This window comes from Platichthys flesus, chromosome 17 (assembly GCF_949316205.1).
Source record: "Platichthys flesus chromosome 17, fPlaFle2.1, whole genome shotgun sequence".
NCBI lineage: Eukaryota > Metazoa > Chordata > Actinopteri > Pleuronectiformes > Pleuronectidae > Platichthys > Platichthys flesus.
The window spans coordinates 4,221,413-4,234,111 of NC_084961.1; the positions used below are offsets into that span (position 1 = coordinate 4,221,413).

Below are 12,699 nucleotides of genomic sequence, written 5' to 3' on the forward strand. Positions count from 1 at the left end.
CTTGAAGACAGCGTGATGCTTCATGATTGACAGCTGACACTTGTCAAGTTTAATTCTGATTGACGCAAAACAGCAGCGTTCCTATCAGGGATACTTTGTTTTGATTTCTGCATAGAAGGAGGAAGTGGAAATGTGTTGTCAATCTTCATTTACATGTATTTGTACGTGTAGGAGAGTCGCTCCCTCCGTCACACACACATTCCCTCACTTTTCCCTCGCTCTACATTTCTGTCAGGATTTGCAAACTTACTCGACATCTTCAAAACAAGACGTCTTCCTCAGCATCGAACCGTGTGACACAACCGATCCTTGCTCGTAGCATGTACGTGTCTGTCAGACCAACACAGAGCAGCACCACTGATTCGCCCTCCGACTTCCACGTCCCTGTGCTGACTCACGGTTCTCACAAATTAATACATGCCAAACCATGAATTGTGTATATTACATTACAAAGTTAGCATTTTTCTCTGACACACGGCTGCACAGTTTGTGGGGATTTACAGCCCAGCGTCCTATCTCAGGATATGTAATTTCAGATACTAAGTTGTTTACAGATCCGTCAAGCTGTTCCTGACGCTATCGCACTTCCATACTCCTCTGCTACTTCCTCCTGGTTCCTCTTTCCTCCAACTGCTGCACTCTTATTATCCTCCTCTGTGCACTTCATAGCACAGCACTGGATTTCTGCCATCTGTGCCTGGCCACATTGTGTGTCTGTGTAGTGTGTGTTGCCGTGCAGGCCTGGGCTGTTGGCTCGTGTGTGTTTTGTCGTGCACAGATCAGGTGTGTGTGTGTGGGTGTGTGTGTGGGTCATTAAACTTGCTGAGACAGCCGGGGCAGCACACAGGTTCTCCTGGCCTCACCACAGTTCAGTGGGTGAAGAATGGCTTTGCACAATGTCTGCCGCGCTGCCAAGTGGACTGGACTCACTTTAATCTCTCCCTCCCGCCCCCGTCCTCCGTGTCTCTGTCTCTATTACCTCTCTCCATTTCTTTTTCTCCCCCCTGTTCCCACAGTTGTATTCCAATTTCAGCTGCTCACACACCCGGCTCTCTTTCTTTTGTTTCTCCAGGTAACACCATGATGATCATAGTGGAGAGCATGTCCAACGGATCCTTAGATTCCTTCCTGAGGGTACGTTCTCTCCTTTTTTATTTATTTTTTTGCATGTATCTTAAAATTAAATGCAGAATAAACCCTCATTATAATCTTCTGCTCTCATAAACAAGGCATTCTTGTTGTAATAATCCTAAATTCCCTGCTATTACGGCTCAGTCCTAGGGCAGCAATACTTGCTTATTACAGCAATAAGGGAAACGTAACGCAATTAACAGCACAAATGGAGTGTTTCAGCTCCGAGATGCTGTAAGCTGCTGTAAACTGTAATTGTGCCCCACTGCTCTGTGAACCACGGCGGCATGTTTTATAATGAAATGAATTAATGGCCTGTTTGTTTTTATTCTGCAAATAAAGGGATTCAGCTCAGTGAGCAGAACATTGTGCCGTACCAACAGATGTTTGTTTGTTTGTTTTTCAATCTCTGTATTCTATACGCTTCTTTCCTCCGTCGTTTTCCCCCTCTCCTTTCATTTCTAATCTCCCTCCTCCCTTCCTCTCTCCCCCCGATGACTCCAGAAACACGAAGGCCAGCTGAGTGTAATGCAGCTGATGGATATACTGACCGGGGTGGCATCAGGGATGAAGTACCTCACCGAAATGGGCTTCGTCCACAAACGTCTGGCCGCACACAAGGTGAGGGAGCAGGTGGGGGGAGATGATGGAGGAGAGGGTGCAGCGTGATCTATATGTCTCGGGCTGTTGCACGGATTTCGCAGGTGGGTTATCGCGGGGAACGCAATTTGTCCTCGTCTGCAAACACCTCGGACGATCACTCAGCTGCAGGATTTTATTTGAGGGAACACGTGAAGGTTTGAAAATGACAAGACAAAGCTGTCAAAACCGTTTTGTCACATTCAGGTTTCACCGGGTGAGTTTGAGTTTGTGGCTTTTTTTTCCCTCCTAAAAGAGCCCATCTGTCAAACTGCAAATGCACTGATCACGATGTGGAAAGACCATTTGTTCTCACAAACAATCAGTCAGCCCCCGGTGCAATAAGAGCTTTGCCCAACCGGGTGCTGACACCGCAGGCTGCGTCCCCACCACTGCATTTTCATTTGAAAGGGCATCGACTCTGCAACACAGCTGAGAAGTTTGAAAACCTGTTGACCCTGTTTTAGTTTGAAAACCCTGTTGACCCTGTTTTAGTTTGAAAACCCTAAGGCCCCGTTTTAGTCTGGACGGTCTGATGTTATGAAACGATGATGTAGAAACTCATCTTTCTGGGCACAAAGTAACCTTAACTGACTCGTTCGGCTGCTATCACATCACATTACACAACCCTTGTTGGAGGACGACCACTCTACCCCTAGGCCACAGCGCCCCACGTGACCCTTTACCAGAAAAAACAACCGGAATCAGCCTCGGTCACCGGTGTATGCCGTTGTTGTCTTGGCAAACACCTGTAGTCGAGTTAAATTCTAGATTTTACAACGCAACAACAGTTTACATGTGTAGGAGACAACTCTTCTGGTGAACATGGCCTAGATTGCGTGACTGGACCTTTTCAGACGTGTTTTTTAACAAAAATGTTGTGGTATGGATTTAGCCGACAGCAGTTTTTCCTCCGAATATAACCCGTTTGTTTCCTCCCCCTCAGGTGCTGGTGAACGCCAACCTGAACTGCAAGGTGTCCGGCTTCAGACCTCTACAGGAGGACAAGATAGAGGCCATCTACACCACACTGGTAAGAGGAAATCAAATGTGAAAGCCTACGTCCTCTTCTGCAGCCAGGATGTAAACTTGAACTTCCCAAAGTAATGAACCTCAGCGTGGTACAGAGCCAGTTGGCATGGAGTTCGTGCATGTAGCGGTTTTTTATTTTTAATGAGCCTCAAACCAAATGAGTTCTAACACGTGTCACATTAGGTTCAGTTGAAGTCATATAATTAAGACTTGTTTCTGTGGATATTTTTGGTTTCCTCTCCGGCTAAACTCGCTTTTCCAAGAGATTATTTTCATCTCGTGCAAAGTGTTACTGCCGCTTTTCAAAGTCGGTATTGAAGCTCTACATTTTCTCCACGTCCTTGTGCTCCGTGTCTTACCTCCTCCTCCTCCTCCTCCTCCTCTGTCCCCCAGCACGGAGGGAAGAGCGTGGTGCTGTGGACCGCTCCGGAGGCCATCCAGTACCACCGCTTCTCCTCCGCCTCAGATGTCTGGAGCTTTGGCATCGTCATGTGGGAGGTCATGTCCTACGGAGAGAGACCCTACTGGGATATGGGCAACCAGGATGTGAGTTGTGGGGAAGGGAGATGGGGACATAGATTGGAGGGTTGCTTTGTATTAATCTTTCTCTCTCTCAAGTATTCTCTCTATTCCCTCGCTCCCGTTTTTATTTTATTTCAATATCTGCACTTCACCAGCCGCCCTCGCTCTTTCACCCCCCCCCCCCCCCCCCCCCCCCGGAGTCGCTTTATCAATGAACTCTGTATCCACGGCGAGCTCGGATCTTATTAAAAGAGAGTCGAGAAGCCGCAGTACCTCTGAAAGCCTTTCCAGGGCCTAAGTCCTCCTTTTTAAGTCTGCATCAGCTCCGTGACCAATCCTGTTTCCTTGTAAGGACGCGTTGACCCCCTTCCAGTGCCTGCCACCCCCCCCCCATCCACCCCTGCTCTTAAAAGTGCCGAAAATCCCTTCTGGGTAAAAAAACTAAAAACAAATCTGCCTCTTTCAGGAAATGTAAAGCGCTCGCTGCTTGGGGGGGCGGAGGAGATGGTTCAGCCGATTGGATCCTGATGCTTGTCACTCGCAACCTGTTATTTCCAAATCACTGTGCATGGGGGGGCGGTCTCTGCTGCCGTCATTCGTACCTTTTGTCCTTCAATAAACCAAAAAAGGTTTTTAGCTCAGCTCTTGAAGGAACACAGAGAGCAGATATTCTTTGTAGTATTATTAATCGTTCAATATATTTATTATTGTTCGCCATGTCCAAAAAGCTTCGATGCTAACGCCCTCTCAAATGAATGTCATTGAAAAATAATGCATTCACTTTATGCAGGGGGGCGCATGGTTAAAAAGCAACGGATTATTAGAATGTTTCATTTTTGAATGTCCAAAAATAAATATGCATGAGTTATTCAGCAGGGTTATTTTTTTTTTCTGCCTGCTGCCCTTTCACTGAGCAGAGGAAAGTTTCAGGCTCGGCCTCGTCCTCCGTGTTATCAAACTTTCCAATTGAAGGGTCAGAGGTCAAACTTGTAGAGCGCCAGGGAATATTAATCCTTTTTAAATTGATACATTATATCATAACGGATTTGTGGCTCGGCCCCGTCCACCTGTGATCCGTCCTGGCCTTTATGCACCGGCTTTGATTAAATGGAAAATGTCAAACGCTGAAAAGCATTTTGTGAATGCTCTTTAGTGAGATGGCAGCTTAAAGGAGGCTGAAGGGAACAGTAGAGTGGGGCACAGGGTGGGGGGGGGGGGGGCTGGTGGGCTGAGGTAAGAGCGAGGGTTTTAGGAAATAGCGCGGCTGATGGACGTCTTCTTTGTGATCACGCTCCAACTTGATTTCCTGCTCAGTGTTTCTGCGAGTGATTCAGGAGAAGGATGTGTTGCACGTCCCTAGATTTAGGCTACACAGGAAGTCTCTGGTGAGCTGTTATAGTGAATGGTTTTAGAAGGAGGGGACCACGTTAGTCTGATGGAGGAGCATGTCTGCAGGGAGGCTCTCCTGCTCTGATGTGTGAAGACGAGGAGGCTTCACGGGACTACATGAAAAGGATGAATGGAGACAAATCATTTCCTAAGGGTCATAGTTTTTTTGTTGTTTGTCTTCTGTTTTAAAACTGCCAGGAGATTTGTTTTAAATTCACAGGTTGACAAGATGTTTAAATATCACATAGGTCCATATCAGTATGAAAATAACAGAAATACAAATGACAAAATACAGAAGCATAGAGTGTGGATACATGACTGATTTGTACGCTGCACATCTGGGAAAACAAAGAACAACAACACGAGTCAGGGACAAGGAAACACAAACTCAGTGTATCTTCTATTAACTCAGTTAGTTTCCTCTCAGATGGGTTCAGACAGAACACTTTGCTCCACACATTTGTTCCAGTTTTTCCAAAAACAAGATGTTATTGTCTTATTCATTGTTTGTGGTGTAATTGCTTAGAAAAGAAAATTAGGATTCAGCACTTTGCTTCATTATTCACTCCCCCCCATCCTTTGCTGAGATCATAATCCACTTATCAGGTAAATACTTGGAAAATCACTAGTTCTGAAAACGTCTAACCTGATATTGATGGGGTGTCTTCCTGCAGGTGATAAAGGCCATCGAGGACGGCTTCAGGCTGCCGGCTCCAGTGAGCTGTCCCACACATCTCCATCAGCTGATGCTGGACTGTTGGCAGAAGGAGAGGACGGAGCGGCCCAGCTTCAGCCAGATCCACTCGGCCCTCAGCAAGAGCATCCGCTCCCCCGACGGCATCGGCTCCTCCACCCTGGCACGCAGGTATGGGTTCGGTGATACGCTACAGCTGGCCTCGGTAAACGGACATTTATCTCTATGAATCTATTTCTCTGAGCACTCAACCCGTGTTCCTGCGTCTTTCAGGACCCTCAGTTCATCCATTACATTAGCAGAAAGACCTCTCCCCTCCTTCCCGGCCTTTAACTCGGTGGGAGAGTGGCTGGACGCAGTGGACATGGGACGCTACAAGGACAATTTCACTGCGGCGGGATACTGCTACTTGGAGTCTGTGGCACGAATGACTGTACAGTAAGTAGCTCTTTATAAAACACTGTGTGACCTTTTTAGATCCTGTGGTAAAGAGAGAAGTCAAGTGAGTGAATAAGAACAGATGGAGATGGAGGCGCTGGAGAAAATCTGTGACTAAATAAATACTTGCATTGGATAATTAAATAGGCTGAACACAGATCTAAAGAAATAACTGATGATGAAAATCATTTCTGAGTTCATGTTTTTAAAAAGCAATAACACAAAACACTATTTCGCTCCAGTTTCTCAGCTTTGAGAAATAACAGCTTTCTTCTTATGTAATTATTGATTTAATGTGTTTTGAGTTTTAGACGTTTAAATTAAAACATTTTGAAACATCACCGTGAGCTTTAGTAAATTAAACTAAGAATCTGTCACCAAATAATTGATTTAAAAAAACAAAACTAAATATAATTAGTGTCTCAGAGACACTTTCATCACTATTCTTATCCTCTCACTGTAACTGACAGATAAATTTGTTTTATATGTCAACCTTTTTATGAATTTCGGATTTCTGGATAAAAGTTATAATTTACTTGACATTCAAGTTGTTTTTTTAGTTTTAAGTTTTATTTTCTCACTTTACTTTAATAAGTCATGAAGCTTTTTGTGGAAGGAAAAGATAAAAAGTCCTGAAATAACTTGTTTACATTCCTGGATTTATTTTTGTTACACACCCCTATGTGTTCATTTTTTATTATTATTATGTAGTGATATTAAATTATTACATTACATTATTAGAACATCGCACATGAAATTTAACAGAGCAATACATTTAAAAACTCTCTTGAATTGGAAAGAAACTATCTCAGAAATGTTTTGTTTTATTAATTTGTGTATTTTGACTGTTTTACTTTTGTCTATGTGCCCTCTGCTAACATGGAGGAGGCAGAATGTATTACCTATACTTCATCCAGCCACCAGAGGGCAACCAAGATAATTTGGCTTCACTCTCAGGAGCTGTCACATCTTTAAAAAGATAAAAACAGAGAGTAGCTCAGAGGCTGTGTAAATCTATGTCCTCAGTGAGCTCCGGTGGGCGGTCCCCAGTTTGAAGAGCGTGATGAAAGTTGTTGGCTCGTCTGCTCACGTTGAAGATGGACGAGCCAAGTTCTTGAGCGATGATCTGAGCATCAAATTATTAAAGTCACTAACTCCCACCTGACGACACTGGAGCCCAATAAATTCCACATCCCCTTCAACTTATCGGCGTAAATCTCGTTTGTGTGTCCACAGAGACGTCCTGAGCCTGGGCATCACTTCCCTGGAGCACCAGAAGCTGATACTGGCGGCCATCCAGACCCTCCGAGCCCAGGTCATCCAGATGCACGGCCGGGGAGTGCAGGTCTGACGGAACAGCCGACGAGCCGCAAGTCTCACGCTGCTGCTGCTGCTGCTGCAGACGGATGAGGAGGCGGAGGAAGAGAGAGAGAGAGAGAGAGAGAGAGAGAGAGAGAGAGAGCTCTTCCAGACTAACGGAGAGATGAGCAGATCTTTCAGCCACTCCTCTATTTACTCCTCCTCCCCACACTTCCTCATGCCTTCCTGGATAACCTTCCTTCCTTATTTTATTACAGTTTTTTTTAAATGAACTCCCCCGCCTTCCCCCTGCTGGAGACGAGCGGGATTGAGGAGTTGGGCAGCAGAGGAGTGATGTCATGTGACTTTTAGTTTTCCCCGTGTGTGACCTCTATCTGCACTTTGACCTTCAATAACTGTGTCAGCCCTGTCTCGCCGGTTTGAGGATCAGGGTGCTGGGGGGGGGGGGGGGCTCTGGTCCGGAGCTGACCTCCGACCTGCAGGGGGAGGCTGAGATTTATTACGCTGCAAACGCACCAGTTGTCAAAGAAACACAATTCTTGGGGGACGGGGGGGGGGGAGTTTCCCTTTACACCAGGATCGATTCCCCCAAAAAACAATATATTGACTCTTCTACAGGCCGTGGATCAAATGGCTCAGTCCTCAGACGAGGGACGGCCACACCCACATCAGACTTACTGACCGTGATGACGCAGAATCATACGATTAAAGGGACATTTCTGGAAAGTCAACGTGGCTGTAAACCTTCAGACCGAGCCGTCCCGTGATAGGTTGAGAGGAGTCTAAAGCACGAACTGCTCTGTATAGATCTATATACAGTATTCATCGTGTGACAGTAAGTTGTGGGCGGTGATTTTTTTGGACTTTCAGGAATATCACCGCCCCGCGTTTCTTCTTTTTCTCTTCGGGGCCACAAACGCTGCAAAGATCCGGCTGTAAAGCAAAGGGAATCAAACCAGTTTGATTTGTTCTGTCGTTCGTTTCACGTCGCCATCTCTTTCTTTATTCCCTCCGTCTCTCCCTCTCCTCCTCTGTGCTCTCTATTCGTTCTTTCTTCTAATTCCCCCGGTCGCCTGCTGGATGTCATCTCGCCTCCAAAGGCTTCTCCCTCTCACCACCACGTCTAATCCTCTGTACAGAACTCAGGCCAACGCTGGAAGTATTTATTTGTGTTTACGGACTTTGAGGCGAACCTCCGCCGCACCAGAGGTCAAGAGGGTTTATTTAACTTAAAAGTATTTAACAAAAAAAAAGTATTGTTGAGCAATGTCTCGTCGTTTTGTTACCGTTTTGATTTTATTGTTTGATTAATTTACATGATGAGCTTGAGCAGGTCAGCTGTTTTTACAGGAAGTGACGGGAACACTGGATGATTTCAAAGCGTCTGCACACGGGAGCTGTGTCCCAATTCAACAACAAACCTTCATGGGCCACATTGTCCGAACCGGGGAAGAACCTTTAAATGCTCATCGTTTTTTTTAAATGTTACCAGTTCGGATGAGTTAAAGTTAAATACTTTCTTTTTAAAAGTGTGAGCGTCAGACATTTTGGTCTCGTCAATGAATGGATCCCGGGATCGAGGATTCGCCCGACGAAGGAGGCGGAGCCTGAACTGGGACACAGCTGGCATCTATGTATTCTTCCAGGTCCACCATCATTGGATTTGCCGTATACATCCCAGTGTGCAGTGTGGATACAGGACTACAGAATGTCAATGAGATGCTATTTTCTTTCTTTGTTGCTGTCATGGTTTTATGTTGCTGTTTCTCTGCCGCTCTACGTGGTTGCACTCTTGAACTCCCAGAATCCTCTGTGTACAGTGATCTCCCCCCCCCCCCCCCGCCTTTTCTGTCCTATTTAAATACAGGAGGTTTGAAGGAAGAAGTTTATCGGGGCATGGTTTGATTTTTCACAGTTTCACACTGTTTTGACCGGATCATTGTCTGGTCTGGTTTGTATTTGGTACAAAATGAGTTTTAGTCCTTATTGACGTTTTCACACACATGTTAACATATCTGGAGAACACTCGGTTGGTCCCTTTACACAACACAACAAACACACACATGCACATACACACACACAAACAAACAACAGACGACCTCGTCGCCACGATGAATGAAACTCGAGTCCCCCCCCCCCCCCCCCCCCTCTATCCCCGCCTCTGTTACTGTAACCGTTATGTTTAATACTGTAAATATGTATTTGAAAATGCGAAATCTATTTTTATAATTTGTTTGAAGAACAACGTGTTGGATATGATATCTTGCTCACTGTGTAAGGATTTTTGTTTGTTTGACTTTTAGGGCCATAGCTGAGAAAACACTGGTGTTTGGAATATAAAAACTGAAAAGTTCATTTTTTATTTGTTCTTTTGTTAGTTTTTTCGATGATTTTTACTTGTTAGAAGAAAATCTGATGGCTGTTGCAATATTGAAACGTGTTATTAAAAAATTACAATACAAGCCGGTGTTCCATTTGTCTTCTATTTGTGAAGTGAAAGATTGGAAACGTGTTTGACTGAAACTCGTTTACTCAGGAAACTCTCCTCCTCTTGGTTTTGGGTAAAGTTTAAATAGTTTTGAATCAAAGGTTTTGTGAGTGTTGCTTGAATGCAGTTATTTTTTTGTGTGTTAACTGTAATTGTAGAGTTTATTAAAAAATATTAGCAACATGAAGAGTTGGTTTATGCCTCGATCCCCATTTGATTAGCCTGCACTGGGACTAGCTGGTTCCACCATATTCCTCCAATCGACTGTTGGTCTTTCTGTGATGTTTTCAGTTTTAGAAAAGAGTAAAAGAGTCACTTTGTCACTTTTAACTTAACCTCCAGAGTCTGGGTGACCACATTTACCATTTTGACCTCAGGTTTCAGTGCCGGGCCTCAGGAAACAGGGACCTAGCGACACACCGAGCAGCTCGGCAGTTAATGGTGGACGGGCTCTAAAAGATGAACTTTCCCAATTATCCGTCCGCCCTTTAACTTCCCTCCTGGTGCAGAGGAACGAAGCGTTGGCCTGGTCTCTCTCTCCTCGAGGCCACCTCCCGCCCTTATCTGTGTGTTCGGAGGTTAATGCCCTGTATCCACTTGGCTGTGGTCTGTGAGTTTCTCTCCCACTCGACTCCACCATCCAAAGTTATCACGTTTCTCTCTCTCTCTCTCTCTCTCTCTCTCTCTCTCTCTCTCTCTCTCTCTCTCTCTCTCTCTCTCTCTCTCTCTCCTGGACTCAGGTTATATTACTTACTGCTTTATTACACAACGCCCACACCAGCACTGAGCATATGGGAAATGATTGTAAATGCAAATTAACTTTGCGTGGGATTGCTGTGGGCAACTGTGTGGGTGTGTAGAAGCGAGTTTGCGGTACGCGAGTCTGTGCCTGCTACACATGGGTCAGTGTGTGTGTGCATAAAATTGTGAGTGTGTGAGTGTGTGGACACTCCACGGGCGTGCATCTGAGAGTGAGATCTGTTTTTTATTTATTTATCCCGTACAGTTGCAGCAGCGATCCATACTTTTTATATTACAGCCTTATTGGAGTCGAGGATCGGAGTTTGAGACTTAATCAGTTTCATCTCGGCGCCATCGCTGGCTGCGGCTTTCCAAAAACCTCCCACGCAATCAAACATCGTCTCCTCCGGATGCTGCTTAGAGGATACCCCCCCCCCCCCGACCGAGCGGCGTCTGAGCTCCTGGTTCAGAAACACTGGATTTAGATAATTCATTATCGGAGGCCTGGAGATATACCGGAGTAGAAGTTGTCGAGTTCTTGTGTTCGTGGTGAAATGTGATGAAGATAAAACACAAGAGAAGCTCGGTTACAAGTCGAGACTCAACAGCTCTAAATACATGTTAATGCATTTCTTTACATTTCCAACAAATATAAATTATGTTTTCTCAGAAAGTGACATAACTGCAAAGCTGTTAACTGTCATTTCCTGCAGATAACTGTGAGAGGGACATGTGATGGATGATAACATATAAGCTGTTCAATATGTTGCAGGCTGTAATCCACATGATATAAAGGATAAAAACCCAGAGCAGCCCTGACTCTTGACTCCTGCTGCTCTGGGTCACACATGCTAAATGGAGCAGAGAGCGGAGCTAATCAGCTGCTATCTGCCTCCTATTCCTCTGTGGTCCCACATAATAAATGCTATTAGCCTGAGTATGATGTCTTAGTATGCAAACAACATATCCCACAGTAATTCTGCTCAGTAGCGATGAGAGAGGGGGGTGGTGGTTGGGGGGGGGGAGTAGTGTTTTATTAGGCTGGTCACGGTCTGAGCACAAATCTTCCATCAGATCTGCTTGTTTATTCACTGTAAATGAGACGGGGCCCGAGATCGAAGGAGTTTGTGTGTCGAAGAAAAAGCGCAAAAATAAACATTGTGTTACCTGGAATCCATCACTTGGCTCATGGCACAGACCTCCGCAAACACCCCCCCCCCCCCATGAAACCACACAGAAATTCGGTAGAGATGCTCTGACGTCGTTGTGAGGCCATGGCAGATCCGTTCAGATCGATGGACCCTCCCTCTCACTTACTGGCTAATGCATCACAAGATAATCAATGTTTTTCACTCTCACTCATCAGTGGGTGGGGGGGGCGGGGGGGTAACGCTGCAGCCGGTGGGTGTTTAAGGCCTGTAAATAATTCAGCAAATTACAACACACACACACACCACTGAGGTCCTGAGATGTGAGTAAATCAACCAGTGGTGCATTTCCTGTTGGAATGAAACTTCAGAGGTCAGAGGTCGAGTCTGCGAATTCCTGAAGCCAACGACGGGAAATTCTGATTTGATTTAATTCAGTTGGATGAAATGTTTGTGTTGATTATGAAGCAAAAACACAAACAATTATGTTATTTCTCCAATGTGAAAACATTCTGCGTCTTTCTTATTTACATGATACTTTAAAAAAAATTCTTGTATATATTTTTGCTAAGGTGCCTAAAATGTCATGTTCAATTGTGTAGAAAACCTTCAAACGCATAAGGGGTATTCACCATTGTGTCCTTTATTCCAAACGTTTATTTATTTATTATTATAATATACAAAAACTGCTCTTTACTACTTTAAATCATCATATATTAAATATATTGGGATTTCAAACCACTGGTGAAAATCCTACCAATTCTCCCTCTCATAGCAGCAAACAGGAAATGGTTAAATAGCTCAATTATTTAATGATGGTAATAATTGTCATCTCTTTACTCACTATGAGATCAAACCTTTTAAGAACACAGAAGAAAAACATCTTCTATAAAGAATGTAAAAGAAAGAAAGAAAGAAAGAGAGAGAGGTGGTGGAAGAAGGTTGAAGGAGGCACATGGGGAAGCAGACGACACCTCTGTAAAGACATTAGCGATTCTCAGCCGTGTGTCGGGAGGCCTCTCTCCTTCTTGTCCTCCTCCTCCATCCCTCGCTCCCTGCGCTCTGTGTGGAGATTAAAGTGAGCGGCACAAAGGGGAGAGCGGTCCACCTCTAAGCCAGTGTGAAGGGGAAACTTCCCCGAGTACAAAAGTTCTGCT

General features: G+C 44.9%; 1 protein-coding gene across 1 annotated transcript in view; it reads left to right on the forward strand.

Moving 5' to 3' along the window:
* Window positions 1–7,657, forward strand: part of LOC133972809 (ephrin type-A receptor 7-like) — a 126,222-nt gene extending 118,565 nt beyond the window's left edge. Inside the window, exons 12-18 of the mRNA XM_062410385.1 lie at window positions 1,073–1,134; window positions 1,636–1,752; window positions 2,717–2,803; window positions 3,196–3,348; window positions 5,388–5,578; window positions 5,681–5,845; window positions 7,082–7,657. Of these exons, the coding sequence (XP_062266369.1) occupies window positions 1,073–1,134; window positions 1,636–1,752; window positions 2,717–2,803; window positions 3,196–3,348; window positions 5,388–5,578; window positions 5,681–5,845; window positions 7,082–7,196 (890 nt within the window). The 3' untranslated portion in view covers window positions 7,197–7,657. The remainder of the gene's footprint in view (window positions 1–1,072; window positions 1,135–1,635; window positions 1,753–2,716; window positions 2,804–3,195; window positions 3,349–5,387; window positions 5,579–5,680; window positions 5,846–7,081) is intronic.
* Window positions 7,658–12,699: the final 5,042 nt, after the last annotated feature.